Here is a 21,216-nt window from a genome sequence, read left to right as displayed (position 1 = left end):
ACAGGGGACCAAATGCTGACAAATGGAACAAGATTAATTTAAGATATTTAGTCGACATGGACGAATTGGACCATATGGTCTGTTTCCATTCTGTACACCTCTGTGACTCTCTGACTATGACCCTGCCCCCACACCACCATTTTCACTTGCTCTGTGAATTAAATGGACACTCTATGCAACATGCACCTTAGGGACATATTTAAAAACGTTGAAAGGGTCTTGTGGCACAAATAGTACTATCCCTGCCTCTGAGTCAGAAGGTCCCGGTTCTAGTCCCACCTGTCTGGAGGTGTGCCAGAACATGGCTGAACAGGTTATTAAAAATAGCTAAAAGAGATAGAATGTTTATTCTGAGGAAAATTAGATTAGTTTGTTTTAGAATTCAGTAGAGGTGCAGTTTGAGACGTTCCATGGTGAGTGGAAGAAGCTCAGAAGAACAGATGGCTTTTGACCCAATGGTGAGACTTCCTCAGGCTATGTCCGAGTCCCACCTAGCCTGAGTGGCCTTGAACACTTATGGGTCGGTTTACCATGGTCAATCCACCTCATCTGCACATCTTTGGACTGTGGGAGCTTTGGAATTGTTTTGCTCAAATTATTAGGCCTATAACTTCTGACATGGCTCAGATTGGATTATCACCTCTTGATTGGAACATTGTTGAAAGTTTGATCACATGACACACTGCTTTGAGCCACCATGTACAGGCAAACAGCTGTTTTTCTCCCATTTCCAATATTTCCTTGTAATTAATAAACCAACAATGCTCAATGAGAATGATTCAACATACACACACAATCTCCTTTGAATACTTCTGTGACTCTTGGGGTCACTCACGGCAGTGTTCTGGAATTAGTCTTTAATGCCTGCAGATTGTTAGACATTCCTGGAGGATCAACCAACTGAATCTGTCTTGGTCTAAACTTGTCTCCTGATCACTGACATGGCTTTCTGGTATTGTGTTATAACCATGATCAAGAGCATTGAGTAATACTCTGTTAAAAGGAGAATTTAGGATCTGGAAATTGCACACAAGTGTGAGAAAGTGTGTATAACTTTATAGTGAAAGGCAGGAGGTTTATAGGCGATTAGAGGAAAATATTTGTGGAAAGGTGGAAAGATTTGAGGAAACGCGGTGAGGGTCTGGAATGCACTACCTGGAAGGGTAGTTGAGGCAGGAAACCTCACAGCCTTAACAAAAGTACTTGGATAAGTACTTGAAATGTCATAATATCTAAGGCTATGGGCCTAGTACTGGAAAGTGGGACAAGAGTAGATTCTTTTTTCAGTGCAGACTTAATGGGTGAAAGGTCTCTTCTGTGGGATTCTATAAAATCTCCCTTCAAGTCCAGACTCTCACTTGCTTTTTTGCTTTTCTTGCAGTCACCGCGGCGCCTGAACGGCGAAGATCAGACTCGGGATTGATCTTGCCAACCCTCCGAGTCTCCCTCATACATGACATGAGGTAAATTGTGGCAGTGAGTTGTGAATAATGTGGGAAAGCATGTCATATTTGCAGCTCAACACATACGCACACAAAATACATCCAACGGCTAACCAATCTTACAAAACATATTTTACGTAAGTGCAAGGGCTTAACAGATCTAATAATCAATTCAATGTTCCACTCAGTCTCTAATCAACTGAAGGGATTATACAGAATTCACAGGACAGAAGCAGGCTATGTAGCTGATCTATACTAATGCTCGTGCTCCTCTAACCTTACTTCATCTCAAGTCCAACTTTCTAATCCCTTTTCCGTCATGTGCTTATCTGCTTATGAGCAAACTCCACATTCTAATTAATCTCTGGGTAAAGAGGTTGCTCCAGATGTCCCTGTTCAATTTATTAGTGACTATAATGACCTCTAGTTTTGGACTCCCCACAAGTGGAAACACTTCCTTTACACCAATCCCGTCAAACCTCTTTACGCTGACAAAAAAATCTTTCCTCAGCCTTCTCAATCCCACGTTATTCAAACTTCCCTGATAGATCTAACAAGTGACTCAGAAATCATTTTGCATCTTTGTTCCAGATGCTCTGTATTTGACTATTACTGAAAAATAAGATGCACTTGAAGTTGAAGTTCGCATCTTGTCCCATCTGACTGGCGCAGGGTTACCAAGCTTCAAAGGAAACAACAATTTATATTTCAAGAGAGGCATGGTGTTGATTGGCTAACAAGTAGACTTTAACTGGCTGTGGTTTTTCACTGACAATGTACAGGGAACAGAATTCCCCAAAGCTTTTGTTTAATTCCAATAAAGGCAAGTTAATAATGATTTTTTGAGACTTACCTTTGTGAATGAGCCAGGAAACTGTGTCCCCAAGTTTCTTTTCTTAATTAAAAAGGCAGAATGCTATTCCTTTTGCCTACAGACCACTGGGCCCCATGTATGAATATATCTAGCCTCTAGCAAGTGTAGATGAGTCATAGTGTGAGTGGTTATCAATGTAATTCTTGACATGCCCTGGATTGTTCAGAATGTACTTTGCAATCATGCAATCCCATCAATCTGACTAGTCAGAGTCTACTTACCAACCAGTTCGCACAGTGTTCCGCATGCAGGACACATTGTTGTTTCCCTTGAGATTTGGCATTTTTGTATTTGTCCTTATGGGTGGAAGACAATGAGTTACTGCTCTGACACTCTGATGAAGAGTCAGCTAGACTCGAAACATTAATTTGCTCTCTCTCCATGGATGATGTCTGACCTGCTGTGATTTCTAGCTTTTTTAGTTATCAGTATGGATTCCGGCATTTTCAGTAATTTGTGCTGATAAGTTACTGCAGCATGTCAGGTTTTTGTTTTCAGTAACATTCACGTTCTTTACTAAATGACTATCTTTTACATTTGCTTTTTGATGTTGTACTATGCAGGGCAGCGAGTCAGGTGAAACCACATTGCTCAGAATATACCCCTGAGGTATTTTGAGCTGTCATTTTTATTTCTCTTTCCTTTAGTTTTGCTGTCAGCTATGAACTAATTTCACTGTTGTATTTTATACTGCAGGGTGACTGTGAAATTACTATCAGAGCCAGCCCACCAATATAAAAGGCTGTTTTTGTTTCGGGCTGTTGATTCAAGTGGGGTATGCTCATTAAACACTGAATACCCTCGTTAATAATTGATGCAACAGGCTGTTGACTTCACTCAAAGGAACCCACATCAGCACATTATAAATAATTTGGCAAATCTTACTTTCACCATCTGTTAGCGTGGGTTTCCTCCGGGTGCTCCGGTTTCCTCCCACAATCCAAAAATGTGCAGGTTAGGTGAATTGGCCATGCTAAATTGCCCGTAGTGTTAGCTGAAGAGGTAAACGTAGGAGTATGGGTCTGGGTAGTATATGCTTCTGCGGGTCGGTGTGGACTTGTTGGGCCGAAGGGCCTGTTTCCACACTGTAAGTAATCTAATCTAAAAGACTTGCACTTACATAGCACCTTTCATACCCTCATTATGTCCCATTAAGGCCCTTTTTGAAGCTTTGTTCACTGTGGTAGGATTCAGGAAACAGTACAGCCAATCTGCACACATCAACTCCCGCAAACAGCAAAGCAATAATGATTTGATAATCTATTTTAATGATGTTAATTGAGAGTTCTTTGTTGTTCACGAAGTCCAGAAAAGTGTCCTGATTTTCTGCCTGACTAGCTACCTGATGAAGGAGCTGCTCTCCGAAACCTAGTGTTTCCAAATAAACCTGTTGGATTGTAACCTGGTGTTGTGTGATTTTTAACTTTGTCCACCCCAGTCCAACACCGGCATCTCCTCATTATGACTTTCTTTGAGTAATGTCAATGACAGAACAATGTGGTGTTCCATCTGAAAGACAGACCTCCAACAACGCAATGTTCCCTCACACTGCATTGAAGTGTCACCCCAGATACTGCACCCAAAGTTCTTTGATGGGTCTTGAACCCTCGGTCTTCTGACGTTATAATGGATGCATTACCAAGAGCTGTTGATTCCTTCATTCCTTTCCCATCCCGTCCCGGCCAGTGGCTCCATGAGGTAGGATGAAAGGAGAAATTATCAGAAGGGACTCGGTGGACCATTTTTGTTTGGAAATCTGAATGCCCTTTTCTATTTCAGGCACGTCCAAAACATGAGTGAGATCAAAACCGACGTCGGCCGAGCCAGGGCGTGGATAAGGCTGTCCCTTGAAAAGAAGGTGCTTTCTCAACAGCTCAAGCAACTCATGTTCAACGAAGGTCTTATCAAGTAGGTTGAAGCAATCAAGTCTCTATTATTTGTTGATGGGATGTGGACATCGCCGGCTAGGCCGGCATTTATTGGCATCCCTAATTGCCCAGAGGATAGTTACACAACCACACTGTTGTGGTCTGGAGTCATGTGTAGGCCAGACTGGATAAGAATGGCAGATTTCATTGCCTGGAGGACATTAGTAAACCAGGTGGGTTTTTCCAACAATCGGCATCATTTGACTGCTAATTATTGGCTTTTGTTGAAATCAAATTCAATATTGAATTCAGTTCCATCTGCTGCGGTAGGATTCAAATTCAGGTCCCGAGAACATGACCCTGGTCTCTGGATTAACAGTCCAGTGGTAGTACCACTAGAGCCAAAAACAGAAATTGCTGGAAAAGCTCAACAGGTTTGGCAGCACCTGTGAAGGGAAATCAGAGTTAATGCTACAGTTTTAGATTAGATTACTTACAGGGTGGAAACAGGCCCTTCGGCCCAACAAGTCCACACTGACCCGCCGAAGCGCAACCCACCCATACCCCTACCCCTACATTTACCCCTTTAACCTAACACTATGGGCAATTCAGCGTGGCCAATTCACCTGACCCTGCACATCTTTGGACTGTGGGAGGAAACCGGAGCACCCGGAGGAAACCCACGCAGACACAGGGAGAACGTGCAAACTCCACACAGTCAGTCGCCTGAGTCGGGAATTGAACCCGGGTCTCTGGCGCTGTGAGGCAGCAGTGCTAACCACTGTGCCACCGTGCCGCCCACCACGGAAGGAGGAAGGATCACTGGAACCCTTCATTAACTCTGATTTCTCTCCACAGATGCTGCCAGACCTGCTGAGCTTTTTCAGCAATTTCTGTTTTTGTTTCTGATTTGCAGCATCTGCAGTTATTTTGGTTTTAATGCCACGAGGTCATTGAGGAGAAAGTGAGGTCTGCAGATGCTGGAGATCAGAGCTGAAAATGTGTTGCTGGAAAAGCGCAGCAGGTCAGGCAGCATCCAGGGAACAGGAGAATCGACGTTTCGGGCATAAGCCCTTCTTCAGGAATGAGGAAAGTTTGTCCAACAGGCTAAGATAAAAGATAGGGAGGAGGGACTTGGGGGAGGGGCATCGGAAATGTGATAGGTGGAAAGAGGTCAAGGTGAGGGTGATAGGTCAGACTGGGGTGGGGGCGGAGAGGTCGGGAAGAAGATTGCAGATTAGGAAGGCGGTGCTGAATTCGATGGATTTGACTGAGACAAGGTGGGGGGAGGGGAAATGAGTAAACTGGTGAAATCCGAGTTCATCCCTTGTGGTTGGAGGGTTCCTAGGCGGAAGATGAGGCGCTCTTCCTCCAACCGTCGTGTTGTTGTGGTCTGGCGATGGAGGGGTCCAAAGACCTGCATATCCTTGGTGGAGTGGGAGGGGGAGTTGAAATGTTGAGCCACAGGGTGGTTGGGTTGGTTGGTCCGGGTGTCACAGAGGTGTTCTCTGAAACGCTCCGCAAGTAGCCAGCCTGTCTCCCCAATATAGAGGAGGCCACATCGAGTGCAGAGAATGCAATAGATGATGTGTGTGGAGGTGCAGGTGAATCTGTGGCGGATATGGAAGTTTCCTTTGGGGCCTTGGAGGGAGGTGAGGGGGGAGGTGTGGGCGCAAGTCTTGCACCTCCTGCGGTTGCAGGGGAAGGTGCCGGGAGTGGAGGTTGGGTTGGTGGGGGGTGTGGATCTCACGAGGGAGTCACGGAGGGAGTGGTCTTTACGGAATGCTGATAGGGGAGGGGAGGGAAATATATCCTTGGTGGTGGGGTCCGTTTGGAGGTGGCGGAAATGACGGCGGATGATGCGCTGTACATGGAGATTGGTGTGGTGGTAGGTGAGGACCAGTGGGGTTCTGTCCTGGTGGCGGTTGGAGGGGCGGGGCTGAAGGGCGGAGGAGCGGGAAGTGGAAGAGATGCGGTGGAGGGCATCGTTGACCACGTCGGAGGGTAAATTGCGGTCCTTGAAGAAGGAGGCCATCTGGGTTGTGCGTTTTTGGAACTGGTCCTCCTGGGAGCAGATGCGGCGGAGTCGAAGGAATTGGGAGAATGGGATGGCGTTTTTACAGGGGGCAGGATGGGAGGAGGTGTAGTCCAGGTAGCTGTGGGAGTCGGTCGGTTTGTAGTAGATGTCCGTGTTGATTCAGTCGCCTGAGATAGAAATAGAAAGGTCGAGGAAGGGGAGGGAGGATTCTGAGACTGTCCAGGTGAATTTGAGGTCGGGGTGGAAGGTGTTGGTGAAGTGAATGAACTGTTTAACCTCCTCGTGGGAGCACGAGGCGGCGCCGATACAGTCATTGATGTAGCGGAGGAAAAGGTGGGGGGTGGGGCCAGTGTAGTTGCGGAAGATGGACTGTTCCACATACCCTACGAAGAGGCAGGCATAGCTGGGGCCCATGCGGGTGCCCATGGCTACTCCTTTCGTTTGGAGGAAGTGGGAGGATTGGAAAGAGAAGTTGTTCAGGGTGAGGACCAGTTCAGTCAGTCGAAGGAGGGTGTCAGTGGAAGGGTACTGGTCGGTACGGTGGGAAAGGAAGAAGCGGAGGGCTTTGAGTCCTTCGTGATGGGGGATGGAGATGTACAGGGACTGGATGTCCATGGTGAAAATAAGGCGTTGGGAACCGGGGAAGCGAAAAGCATGGAGCAGGTGGAGGGCATGGGTGGTGTCCCGAACGTAGGTGGGGAGTTCTTGGACTAAGGGGGACAGGACGGTGTCAAGGTATGCGGAGGTGAGTTCAGTGGGGCAGGAGCAGGCTGAGACAATGGGTCGGCCAGGGCAGTCAGGTTTGTGGATTTTGGGCAGGAGGTAGAAGCGGACAGTGCGGGGTTGTGGGACTATGAGGTTGGAGGCGGTGGATGGGAGATCCCCCGAGGTGATGAGGTTATGGACGGTCTGGGAGATGATGGGTTGGTGACCGTCCATAACCTCATCCACTCGGGGGATCTCCCATCCACCGCCTCCAACCTCATAGTCCCACAACCCCGCACTGTCCGCTTCTACCTCCTGCCCAAAATCCACAAACCTGACTGCCCTGGCCGACCCATTGTCTCCGCCTGCTCCTGCCCCACCGAACTCATCTCCGCATACCTTGACACCGTCCTGTCCCCCTTAGTCCAAGAACTCCCCACCTACGTTCGGGACACCACCCATGCCCTCCACCTGCTCCATGATTTTCGCTTCCCCGGTCCCCAGCGCCTTATTTTCACCATGGACATCCAGTCCCTGTACACCTCCATCCCCCATCACGAAGGATTCAAAGCCCTCCGCTTCTTCCTTTCCCGCCGTACCGACCAGTACCCTTCCACTGACACCCTCCCTCGACTGACTGAACTGGTCCTCACCCTGAACAACTTCTCTTTCCAATCCTCCCACTTCCTCCAAACGAAAGGAGTAGCCATGGGCACCCGCATGGGCCCCAGCTATGCCTGCCTCTTCGTAGGATATGTGGAACAGTCCATCTTCCGCAACTACACTGGCCCCACCCCCCACCTTTTCCTCCGCTACATCGATGACTGTATCGGCGCCGCCTCGTGCTCCCACGAGGAGGTTAAACAGTTCATTCACTTCACCAACACCTTCCATCCCGACCTCAAATTCACCTGGACAGTCTCAGATTCCTCCCTCCCCTTCCTCGGCCTTTCTATTTCTATCTCAGGCGACCGAATCAACACGGACATCTACTACAAACCGACCGACTCCCACAGCTACCTGGAATACACCTCCTCCCACCCTGCCCCCTGTAAAAACGCCATCCCATTCTCCCAATTCCTTCGACTCCGCCGCATCTGCTCCCAGGAGGACCAGTTCCAAAAACGCACAACCCAGATGGCCTCCTTCTTCAAGGACCGCAATTTCCCCCCCGACGTGGTCGACGATGCCCTCCACCGCATCTCTTCCACTTCCCGCTCCTCCGCCCTTCAGCCCCGCCCCTCCAACCGCCACCAGGACAGAACCCCACTGGTCCTCACCTACCACCCCACCAATCTCCATGTACAGCGCATCATCCACCGTCATTTCCGCCACCTCCAAACGGACCCCACCACCAAGGATATATTTCCCTCCCCTCCCCTATCAGCATTCCGTAAAGACCACTCCCTCCATGACTCCCTCGTCAGATCCACACCCCCCACCAACCCAACCTCCATTCCTGGCACCTTCCCCTGCAACCGCAGGAGGTGCAAGACTTGCGCCCACATCTCCCCTCACCTCCCTCCAAGGCCCCAAAGGAAACTTCCATATCCGCCACAGATTCACCTGCACCTCCACACACATCATCTATTGCATTCTCTGCACTCGATGTGGCCTCCTCTATATTGGGGAGACAGGCTGGCTACTTGCGGAGCGTTTCAGAGAACACCTCTGTGACACCCGGACCAACCAACCCAACCACCCTGTGGCTCAACATTTCAACTCCCCCTCCTACTCCACCAAGGATATGCAGGTCTTTGGACCCCTCCATCGCCAGACCACAGCAACACGATGGTTGGAGGAAGAGCGCCTCATCTTCCGCCTAGGAACCCTCCAACCACAAGGGATGAACTTGGATTTCACCAGTTTCCTCATTTCCCCTCCCTCCACCTTGTCTCAGTCTAATCCATCGAATTCAGCACCGCCTTCCTAACCTGCAATCTTCTTCCTGACCTCTCTGCCCCCACCCCAGTCTGACCTATCACCCTCACCTTGACCTCTTTCCACCTATCACATTTCCGACGCCCCTCCCCCAAGTCCCTCCTCCCTACCTTTTATCTTAGCCTGTTGGACAAACTTTCCTCATTCCTGAAGAAGGGCTTATGCCCGAAACGTCGATTCTCCTGTTCCCTGGATGCTGCCTGACCTGCTGCGCTTTTCCAGCAACACATTTTCAGCCACTAGGTCATTGCCTAGTTTAAGAAAATTCCCTCCTGGCTAAGACTCCTGATTTTTAATTGAATCCAAATTCCACCATCTGCCATGGCGCGATTTGAACCCAGGTCCCCAGATCATTTCCTGGGTTGCTGGGTTAACTGGCTAATACAACTAGGCCATTGTGTCCCCTAAATTTTAGACATATGTTCTGACTTTAAAGTGTCCTCACTGTTGCAATGCAGCCAGTTGGTCCCACAGGTCACTGTGATAGCTGACTGACAAAACCCATTTTAGGGGGTGATTGCTGAGGGATAAATATCGGCCAATTACCTCACCCCTCTCCCCACCCGAAACTCTCTCCCATCACCCTTTATCTGCAACTCCCCTCACCCCAACCCCCCCAGTCCTGAAGAAAGGTTATACCCAAAACGTTGGCTTCTCCACCTCCTGATGCTGCCTGGCTTGCTGTGTTCTTCTAGCCTCCTGCTTGTCTACTGGATTCCAGCGTCTGCAGTTTTGCTTTGTCTCTAACCAGGGGAGAAGCAACCTCCCCTTCTTTGAAACAGTGCTGCAGGATCTTTCGTGACTCATCAAAGAGAGCAGAACAGTCTTGGTTTAATGTCTCACTGGAAAGGCCTCCAGTACTGGAGCACACTCTCAGTACGACACTGGTGTGCCAACCTGAATGATGCACTCAAATTCCCTGATGTTCAACTTAAAGCCACAATCTCTCATGCTGAGAGTGCTACAGTAGACTCCTGAGATGGCCATTCTGCCTGCTAATCTTGTGCCAGCTGTCCGAAAAAGGTAGCCACTTGCTTCCAGTCCCCTACCCGTTCCTCTACACTTATACATTTTTAATTTTACAATGCTTTGTTCACATCCCATTGGCAATCCCTTACAGATTCGACTGGCTCCACCATATCTAGCTGGGTATTCAACAGCTTACAAACAAGCAGCGTTTAAATAAAATTCTCTCAGCCTCTCGCTCAAAACTACCACAGTGCCAAGTCTAACTTATTTAATTTGCAGGCTATCATAACTGAAATAAAACTCTCCCTGGGCTTTCACACACTCCTCCAAACTTCAGGCTTTTAAGAAGCCAACTTGGCCCCAGAAAATGGATGTACTTCAAGTAATTCATTTCTAACAGACATTAATTTGCCGGATTGATGAAAACCCGTAAATTTGATTACCATGTCAGATCGGTGGATGGAGTAAATGTACTTTCTGTTTTTGAACTTAGTTTAGATCTGATGTGGCAAAGTGTAATAAAATGAGAAAAGCCAGTTCCCCCACTGTGTGAAGTTGAGCAGCTATGAGTGTGAGGCTGATAGCTTGGTGTACTAGCCAGCAAGGATCGACCAGTATATGTTTGATCAATAAAAGCAGCAAGTCAGCCCATTAACCTCGCTCTGCTATCTGAGGGAATTGTGGAAGTGAGTGATGTTTCTTGACTAGATGGGTTCCCATCTCAGCTCATGTTCCTTCTTGGGATGGCTCAGTGGCTCTGTCGTTACCACTGCTTCCTCTCAGCACTAAGGACCTGGGTTCAATTCCAACCCCAGGCGACTGTCTGTGTGGAGTTTGCACATTTTCCCTGCGTCTGCATGGGTTTCCTTCCATAGACCAGAGATGTCTAGGTTAGGTGGATTGGCCATGCTAAACTGCTCATAGTGTCAGGGGTGTGCTGACGAGGTGGATCAGCCATGGGAAATGCAAGGTTATGGGAATAGATTAGATTAGATTAGATTAGATTACTTACAGTGTGGAAACAGGCCCTTCGGCCCAACAAGTCCAACCGCCCCGCCGAAGCGCAAGCCACCCATACCCCAACATCTACCCCTTACCTAACACTACGGGCAATTTAGCATGGCCAATTCACCTAACTTGCACATCTTTGTGACTGTGGGAGGAAACTGGAGCACCTGGAGGAAACCCACGCAGACACGGGGAGAATGTACAAACTCCACACAGTCAGTCGCCTGAGGCGGGAATTGAACCCGGGTCTCTGGCGCTGTGAGGCAGCAGTGCCGCCGTGTGGGCGGCACGGTGGCACAGTGGTTAGCACTGCTGCCTCACAGCGCCAGAGACCCGGGTTCAATTCCCGACTCAGGCGACTGACTGTGTTGAGTTTGCACGTTCTCCCCGTGTCTGCGTGGGTTTCCTCCAGGTGCTCCGGTTTCCTCCCACAGTCCAAAGATGTGCAGGTCAGGTGAATTGGCCATACTAAATTGCCCGTAGTGTTAGGTAATAAGGGGTAAATGTAGGGGTATGGGTGGGTTGCGCTTCGGCGGGTCGGTGTGGACTTGTTGGGCCGAAGGGCCTGTTTCCACACTGTAAGTAATCTAATCTAATCTAATCTAATCTAACCACTGTGCCACCGTGCCGCCCACAGGTCTGGGCGGAATACTCTTCAGAGGATCAGAGTAGGCCTGATGGACCAAATGTCCTCTTTCCGCCCTATCAGGACACTATGATGCAAAATCTTGTTGCAACATATAACATATTCTTGTGCTTTCAGCTTCAAAGCCCTCTGCTTCTGACACCCTGTCTACAGTCCCTTGCTAGGAGTTGAGTGATTTTACCCTGAGCTGACTTGTGCTGTAAGTGGCAGAGCCCATGTGTGAGATCAACTGATTAGATTAATCCGAATTATGGAGAACTGACTGTCAGCAAAAGAGTCAACTTGCTAATTTTAGTTTCTTTTGATATTAATGAAGCTAAATTGTATGTATGTGTACTTACAAGTAAATATCCATCAGGAACTGCAACTACTTACCAATATAGGCCAGTTCCCAGCCTGATTTATACTTCCCTAGATGAATAATGTCAATTGACAAGCACCAAACGTACTCACTCTGAGATTATTGTTATGTCAACTGTTCATGCCACATGCTGTTACATTGGTGTAAGTGGCAGTATAGCACCAAGTATAGCTCATCCTCACCAGAATGTAAATATATATTTTTGGGAAGGTTGTCATTGTTATCAATACTACACGAAATCAGCGTGATAACAGCTGAAATGTAGATGTACGTGTTGGCTGGAAACTAATTCTGATTTTTACACAAGTTCTTTGGTGCTCCTTATATTTCAGTAACCTAACACCTCCAGTTACTGAACATTCCCTTCCTAATAACCTTATCGAAATCAACTGTCAGCCTCTATCATACCCAGTACATTCTCACACAACAGTGATATAAATACCGTGAAGTATGTTCATTATTCAACACCACATACGTTTAGAGGAAAGCAAAGCAAATTCCTGACTGATGAGGGGACAAACAGAAGGAAAGATGAAGGACATTTTCACTAGTTCTACCTTAGTCCACCTAATGGTCATATTTCTAGTCTGGGGAAAGACCACTGTCTGTGGTCTTCCCGCTGAAGGTAGGTGGAGGTCTGTTCACTTATCGGACCCTCCTAGTGCCTCGAAGCATGTGAATATAGTCTTGTAAATCCATGAGCGGACTTTGGTTTGTTGGGATAGAAACAAACTTCAGTGTTTGTTTGTTTACCTGGGATGTGACTCTACAGACTGCATTTGTGACAATGTATGTATACTAAGATTTTTTTATGAATAGAGTATATTTTTGAAATTAAAAAAACAAATGGTCAGGCTGAACTCTGAAAATCCCTCACAAAATATTTCCACATCTCTCTCTGCTCTTTTAAAGACTAGTCAAGATTTGATCAAGATTTTTGGTCGTGTTATGTGATTCAGTGTCAAATTTTATCTGTGCATCTTGTGACTCTGCTGAGGCCAGGCTCTTGTCACTGATGTAGTTTTCAGAGCTATTGATCAGCTGGTGTTCACTATCTGTCTTTCCCACCAACAGGAAGTTGTACAAGCGTTATGCCTTCCTGCGTTGTGAGGATGAGAAGGAACAATTTCTTTACCATCTCTTGTCGCTCAACGCCGTGGACTACTTCTGTTTTACCAGTGTGTTCACGACAATCAGTAAGTCGGGACAGTGCCCTGTCAAGCCATGAGAGCTGCACTGGAATTATTGCCAAAAAAATCTCCAGAAAAGGAATGACAGTTTTTTTTTCTTTTTACCAACGAGTTGTAACCATCTGGAATGTATGGCTTGAAAGGGAAATGGAAGCAGATTCAATAATAGGGCAGCAGATAAATAAGTAGCAACAGAAAAATTGGCAGAAGTGTGAGGAAAAAGCAAGGGCACTGGTACTAACTGGGTAGCTCAAAGAGCTGGTATAAGCACAATAGGCTGAATGGCTTCCCCGAATCAAACATCACCACATCATCACTGACTCAAACACGTTCATTCTACAGGAGGCAAAATTATAATACTTCCCACTTGCATTGATTTTACTTCTCTCTGGTAAACAGCAAGCACTTAAGGCCCTCCCTTCACCCTCTGTGTTAGACTGCAGTGTGCCAGGTCACTTAGTCACCATAGAATCCCTACAGTGTGGAAGCAGGACATTCGGCCCATCAAGTCCACACCGACTCTCCAAAGAGTGTTCCCACCAACACCGAGGAATGAAACAAGAGTAGGACTTTTACAGTTAATAGTAGGGTCTTGGGTGGTGCTGTAGAACAGAGGGATCTCCGGGTTCAGTTACATAATTCTTTGAAATTTGCGTCACAGGTAGAGAGGGTGGTTGAGAAGGTGTTTGGCACGCTTGCCTTCATTCCTCAGACCTTGGAGTATATGTCATATTGAGGTTGTACAGAACAGTGGTGAGGCTTCTTCTGGAGTACAGTGTGCAGTCCTGGTCTCTCCACTATCAGGAAGGCTATCATTATGCTGCAGAAAGTTCGGAAAAGATTTACCAGGATGTTGCTGGGAATGGAGGATTTGGAATATTAAAATTAGACTGGAAAGACTGGGACTTTCTTCACTGAAGTGTAGGAGGGGGGATAACCTTATTGAGGTTTATAAAATCATGAGGGGCATAGATAAGGTGAATAACAAAGGATGGGTCAGTTCAAAACAAGGGGGCATATTTTTAAAGTGAAAGGAGAAAGATTTAAAAAGGACATGAGGGGCAACGTTTTACACAGAGTGTGGTTCTTGTGTGGAATGAACTGCCAGAGGAAGTTGTGGATGTGGGTACAGTTACAATATTTAAAAGACATTTGGATAAGTTCATGAATAAGAAATGTTTGGAGGGATATGGACTAAGCGCAGGTCAGTGGGACTGGTTTAGTTTGGGAACATGTTCAGCATGGACTGGTTGGACCAAAGGGTCTGTTCTGTGCTGTACGACTCTTTGATAAGATGTTTTGGAAAAGCATTAACTGGTGTATACAATCTGGAATATCTACAGTGCACTACTCTTTACTGTGTCAGCTGTTGTCACCTGCAACAATATCATGGTCATGAACTTGAAAAGGGTGATAGATTAAACTCCATCTCCAGAAGACTAAACCCAAAGAGGTTCTTAGCAGATTGAAGTAACCCACTGAACCTAGCTCCATCAACATGGAGAATAGACACGATGACGTATTGCCGTGCTTGGGGGGAGCTGTCCCACTCCGTTTGAGTCACAAACTTCAGCTGAAAGAAGATTTGGGGAGGGGTTGAGGAAGAAATACCCCACTTTGGACTCTTAGCCAGTGCCATCTGAGCCAGTTCAAAGAGCCATGAGCCCATTATCCAGGCACATACTGCACTGCTAAGGGAGTGCTGCACGGTCAAGGCAAGGCATTTCAAGTGAATGTAAAAATCCTGTAGCACAAAATACCATCTGGCCTCTGGTAATAGCAGACTGAGTTTTTCTCAATTAGAAGTCCAGAATTGTCTGACTGACTCACTCTGAGTAATCCAGTCTACAATGCAGGCAGTACAAAGCCATTGGATTTTGCATAATACTGTAGTACAGAAGTGGACTCCTTTCTCAATTAGTGAGTCTCCCCTTAACAATCATGATTCGGTCAATTTTAGATCGAAATTTACTTCAAAGTTAAACTTTGTAGTTACTTTAAAAAATGATGTCGACCACATAATGCATGAGATGAGAGGGATGAGAGTTTTATGTTTGACTCTATGTCTAGAACATTCGCGGGTGATGTGAATTTTTTTTTAACATTCTTCCGCAGGTAGGGTCTGTGCTCCAGAAACATTCGGGGCTCTGGGAAGGGGTATTCACCTACCATGTCTGTTTATAGGATGGTATTGGTAGTGGGAATACTACCTAGCAATCAATATAGAAAGCAAAAGATTGATTAAATCAATCAAGTCACCATATTCTTACCAGAGCATTGGGCTGCTCTCTCATTAGACAGAGACAACTTGGTGTTGGTTTAACTTTAAGGCCAGCACATCTCAGGTGAGGGAAGAGGTTAAGAAGGAAAGTTCTTCATGGTAACCTCACCTAGTGTGGGGATTGAACCCACGCTGTTGGCATCAGACTGCTTTGCAACCCTACCGTCCGTTCAACTGAGCTAAGCAACCCCCAGTCTGGATTTATACAGCACCTACCATGACCTCAGAGTGCCCCAAAGTACCTCAAAACCAATCAAATACTTTTGGAGTGAATTCATGGTTGTTACATAAGAAACACCGCAGCCATCTGGTGCACGCTAAGTGATAATATGGTGATGACCAAATAACCTGTATTTTAGCATTTTTTGAGAAGATTTGTAGCTCAGGTTGAGGTTCTGGATGTAGGTTTGCTCACTGAGCTGAAAGGTTCGTTTTCAGACGTTTCATCACCCTACTAGGTAACATCATCAGTGAGCCTCCAGACAAAGCACTGCTGGTGATTCCTGCTTTCTATTTATATGTTTGGGTTTCTTTGGGTCATGACATCACCATAAGAAATGACATCACCAACCCAAAGAAGGCAGGAATCATCAGCAGTGCTTTGTCCAGAGGCTCACTGAAGATGTTACCGAGTATGGTGACAAAACATCTGAGCATGAACCTTCCAGCTCAGCGAGCAAACCTACATCCAGAGTCTGTATTTTGTTGAGAAAGAAATATTGAGCAGAACACTGGAAGAGTTTTCATGTCCTGCTCTGAGCATTCATCAGAGAGACGATATGAGCCCCCTTAGAGTCATATCTAACCTGAAAGATGGCAGCACCAACAATGCAGCTTACCTTCAGAGTTGCACTGCAGTCCTCCCCTCAACTGAGGGTCCAAATCTCCCAAGTGAGACTTGAATCCACAATCATCCAGCTTCGATGCTCCAGTGAGGAGAGTGGAACTGATATATATGTGAGTTAAGCTTGTGAGGGATGGGTTCGGGTTAGTTCAGTGTGCTGGGATTTATTATTTGTTCCAACAATTCCTGCCATGTCTCTTCTTGCTTCCCCACAGTGATTCCGTACAGAGCTGTCATTATTCCCATCAAAAAGTTGAGTAACTCCATCACTACTTCCAATCCTTGGATCAGTGTGTCGGGCGAGCTCGGGGACACTGGGGTCATGCAGGTTCCCAAGAACGTTTTGGAAATGACCTTTGAGGTTTGTACAGGTCCTCCCTTACCTTCATTTGTGCTTTCCTTGATAAACAGTCTGACTGTGAACTATTTTCGAAGATTTTATCTTAGAATCCTCCTTGTCTTCAATCCTCCTCCTCTCTGTAACCTCCTCCTGTCGAGAAACCTCTCCAAATTCTCCTCCAGGTCTGACCTCGCGCCTCATCCCAATTTTCATTGCTCCTGTAGACAGTCAGCTCCCCAGGTAAAGCTGTGGAGTTCCCTCTCCGCATTTCTCCACTCCTTTACCTCACGTTCCTACTCTAAGGACCTTGGAGGATGTCGGAGGAGAAGTAGGCCATTCAGCCCAATGAGTCTGCCCCGCCCTTCAATGAGATCATGGCTGCTCTGATAATCTTCAACTCCACTTTCCTTCCTTTACCCCATAGCCTTTGATTCCCTCACTGATTAAAAATCTATCTCAGCCTTGAATATTTTTAATCAGCCCAGCCTCAAGAACTCTCTGAGGTAAAGAATTCCACAGACTAATTAACCCAACATGCTGTTGTGCCTATTCCTTTGACCAAGTCACCTGTCCTAATTGAAATAACTCTTTTCTCTCACCCAGTGCCAGAATTTAGGCAAACTGACCACAGTTCGGATCGGACATGACAACTCCGGTCTGCTGGCCAAGTGGTTAGTGGATTGTGTGATGGTCAGGAATGAGATCACCGGCCACACCTACAGGTAAGGACCCAACATCAACACTTTTATACAGATGTATAGAAAGGATGTATATATGCACACGTAAACTCAGGTATTTCCACATGTACACATATGTTATACAAAAATAAATCTGCCTTTATTGGTCAGTGCATTGAGTATAGGAGTTGGGAGATCATGTTGTGGCTGTACAGGACATTGGTACTTTCACAACACTGTGTTCAATTCTGGTCTCCCTGCTCCAGGAAAGATGTTGTTAAACTTGAAAATATGTTGCTAGGGTTGGAGGGTTTGAGCTATAGGAACAAGCTGAATCGGCTGGGGCTATTTTCCCTGGAGCGTCAGAGGCTGAGGGGTGACCTTATAGAGATTTATAAAATCATGAGGGTTATGGATAGATTAAATCAACCAAGGTATTTTCTGTAGGGTAGGGGAGTCCAGAACTAGAGGGTTTAGGGTGAGAGGGGAAAGATATAAAAGAGACCGAAGGGGCAACTTCTTCATGCAGAAGGGGGTGCATGTGTGGAGGCTAGTACAATTACAACATTTAAAAGGCATCTGGATGGGTGTATGAATAGGAAGGGTTTGGAGGGATATGGGCCGGGTGCTGCCAAATGGGACTAGATTAAGTTAGGATAGCTGGTCGACATGGACAAGTTGGACTGAAGGGTTTGTTTCTGTGCTGTACCTCTCTATGACTCTATGGTACTTAGGACATACATAGATAGGTGCAGCTCCTATTATACAGTGAATCATCAATAGAACGTCTTTTGAAAACAGCAATACTTACTTTAGATAGCCCTGTGCCCTAAAGGAAGGAATGGTTTAAAGGCAGTGTTGTTTATTTGACGGCCTGTGTTACTTCACATCAGGTTCCCCTGTGGACGGTGGCTTGGGAAAGGGGTAGACGATGGCAGCCTGGAGCGGATCCTGGTGGGTGAACTCATCACCCCTGTGGTGGAGGAAGACCTGAGCAAACAGTGCCGCACTCCGCCTCAGCTCCGATCACCGACTGTTGCCCGGCGACTGAGCATCACGTCCCTCGGGGGGAAGTCAAACAGTGAGTGAGCTAACTACCCCATGGGCTGCATGGCCAACTTGCAACATCAGGCCTTGACATGAGGGCAAGTGCAGCTCCAGCCCAAGGCCACGGTAACCACATTAAAATGAAAGTCCCATTAGTTAATTTGGAACCCTCCCATTGCCGTTCATTACAGGGTACAGCTCTGAGGTTGAGCCACGTTGATGGGAGAAAAGCAGATGAAGCCTCATTCTGCATCTAACAATGCCACCTAGACCTGCCCTGGAAGCATTTGACCTCCAGTGCCAGATCTGGAAAATGTTTCACCCTCAGCATTAACATCTCACAACTTACAAGCACCAAAGACGCTGCTCCATTTTCTTTGAAAGATGGTGACTAATGCATAAAACGGCCTCTGAGTAATTTACTGTGTCCCTCTTAGCCGACATTAATCCTGCTGTAGGAATGATCTTGTGGCAGTGTTCCTGCTTCTCAGTCAGAATCAAAAAGTGCTGGGTTCAAACTCTGCATCTGACAATTGTGCAAAGTGCAGATTGGAGGCTTGGCTCTGAATTCCAATGGGATATTTTTGTCCGATAGGCCTGGATGGTTTCAGACAGACACAGATACACAGACGCACCTCTCTTATTCACACAAACACACACATTCGCACGCACACACTCGCATGTTCTCTCACATACATTCTATATCATGCCTGCATACATATTCGCTCATGCACACACACACACACATTCTCTCATGTACACATTCTCTCTCAGGCACATTACACCTAGAGTGCTAGAACATAATGAATCAAAAGTCATGCCTCAGGTGCCCAAAGCCCGAGTTAGGCCACAATTGGACTGTGAGCAGTTCTGGGCACCTTAGCATCAGAAGGAAGTATTGATGCTGGATGGAGTGTACTGCAAATTCACCAAAGTAATACATGGACTATAAGGGAAGCTTAAACAGACTAGGATTATACTCCCTAAAGGTTCGATGACTGTAGGATGATTTGCTGCCAGTTTTCAAAGTATCAAGGAGAACAGATTGAGTAGATAAAAATAAATTGTTTTTTTCTTGCTGTGTGGAGGAGTCTAGGGCAAGAGCCTAAAATTTAGTGCCAGTCTATTCAGGAGTGAGGGTAGAAAACATGTATACACACGGGGATGGTAGAAGATGAGTAATCTCTTCAGAAAACATCGATCAATACAAAATTATCTGTGAATTGTAATTGGTAAAATTTTCTAAATCACCTTTACTCAGGAAATGTGAGCAAATTTGTGTTTGTGGAACAAGGCCACAGATCTTGTAGAAATCTTGGTTTGTGGCAGAACCAGTAGGAGGGATTGAATGGCCTCCCTCCAGTTGGTATGTTGCTATCATTCACTAATGGAAGGACTTTCATCACGTTCTCCATGGAAACCTGTCAGCCCAGTTAATCTTTTTCAATTTTGTCCCCGGCAGAACCCAATGCTGGCCAAATCCAGGAAGGAATTGGGGAATCAATAAATAACATTGTGAAACATTTTCATAAACCAGAAAAAGAGGTAGGTTTCAAAAACATTGTACATTGGTGTCTTGGTGATGATATCGGTCAGCGTTGGTTTATTGCTTTTCGTCTTTTCTTGCCTACTGTCAGTTTTGTTAGTTATGACTGCATTGGTCAACTTGTTGGAAGGCTGTTGGTTCAGATCCCAGCCTAGAGACATGAGCACTTCAGTTCAGTCCTGAAGGAATGCTGCGTTGCCCGATACGCCATCCTTTTCAGAGATATATAAAACTGAAGCCCCATCTGGTTTCTTCCCTCTGCACTATCTGAAGACAAGCACAGAATTTTTTCCGAGTGACCTGGTCAAAGTTTATCCCTCATCAACCAACATTTCAAATGGACAATCTTGAATCGTTGATCTCCCTGCTGTGTGTGACACCTTGCTGTGCACAAATTCACTCCCAATTTTTCGACATTGTGAAAAGTACATCACTGGGTTCAAGCCACTTCCATTTCTGGAGGTCAGAGATGGAGATGTGTGTAAATGTGAACCCTTCCTTTTCTCAAAACGGCTGACTCTTGCCATATGTGGTTCTTGGGTATTAGCTTACCTCTGTTAACTTGCGAAAGTTGCCTCCCATCTCCCCAAAGCCTGTCCATAAGGAGCGTGATGGAATACTGCCCACTTGTCTGGATAGGTGCAGCTCCAACAACACTCAAAACCATCGGGGAGAAAGAAGCCCATGGAACTGGCACCCCAACCACTATCTTCAATATTCACTCCCTTCACCACTGATAAACAGTGGGCAGCAGTACGTACCATCGCAGCATGCACTGCAGCAATTCACCAAGGCTCCTTCAACAGGACCATGCAATCTCTATCACTTACAATGACAATGCAGCAGACCTGCAACTTCCCTTCCAAGACACACACCACCTTGACTAGGAAATATATAAGCGTTCCCACTCTATTGCTGGGTCAAACTCCTGGACCTCTCTTTCCTAACAAGGTGTTTCTAGACACCAAAGACTGCAGCAGTTCAAGAAGGCAACTCACCACCACCTTCTCCAGGGCAGTTAGGGAGAGGTAATAGTTGGCACATTCTCCCTGTGTCTGCGTGGGTTTCCTCTGGGTGCTATGGTTTCCTTACACCCTCATCTGCAAAGATGTGCAGATGAGGTGAATTGGTCGTGCTAAATTGACCATAGTGGTTGGTGTATCAGGCAGAAGGAAATTGGTCTGGGTGGGTTACTCTCCGGAGGTTTGGAGGGCCAAAGGGCCCGTCTCCATACTGTAGGGATTCTAACCTACTAAATGCTCACCCACCCTGCAACACCCACACCCAGTGAACAAAATTTTGAAACATATTGTATCTTAATGTTAACCAAGTTGTAATAAATAATTATTAGTCCCTGTCAAGATTAATCCTGATCCAAACCATGCAACAAGCTGACTGGATACTGATCAGGTGTTGGTGACTCAGTGGTAAATCACTGA

General features: G+C 46.5%; 1 protein-coding gene across 3 annotated transcripts in view; it reads left to right on the top strand.

The window, feature by feature from the left end:
- Positions 1-21,216, top strand: part of LOC122559492 (DENN domain-containing protein 5B-like) — a 359,734-nt gene that overhangs the window by 263,682 nt on the left and 74,836 nt on the right. For all 3 annotated transcript variants that reach the window (XM_043708993.2, XM_043708996.2, XM_043708995.2), the window contains 7 exons: positions 1,382-1,463; positions 4,096-4,224; positions 12,927-13,048; positions 16,383-16,528; positions 17,111-17,229; positions 18,078-18,265; positions 19,694-19,776. In XM_043708993.2, coding sequence (XP_043564928.2) covers positions 1,382-1,463; positions 4,096-4,224; positions 12,927-13,048; positions 16,383-16,528; positions 17,111-17,229; positions 18,078-18,265; positions 19,694-19,776 — 869 coding nt within the window. The remainder of the gene's footprint in view (positions 1-1,381; positions 1,464-4,095; positions 4,225-12,926; positions 13,049-16,382; positions 16,529-17,110; positions 17,230-18,077; positions 18,266-19,693; positions 19,777-21,216) is intronic.

This window comes from Chiloscyllium plagiosum, unplaced genomic scaffold (genome assembly GCF_037043375.1).
Source record: "Chiloscyllium plagiosum isolate Xiang-an unplaced genomic scaffold, Cpla_swu_hap1 HiC_scaffold_19, whole genome shotgun sequence".
Classification (NCBI taxonomy): domain Eukaryota; kingdom Metazoa; phylum Chordata; class Chondrichthyes; order Orectolobiformes; family Hemiscylliidae; genus Chiloscyllium; species Chiloscyllium plagiosum.
The sequence above is the reverse complement of the archived record's forward strand: the minus strand, read 5'-3'. Positions and strand labels throughout refer to the sequence as shown.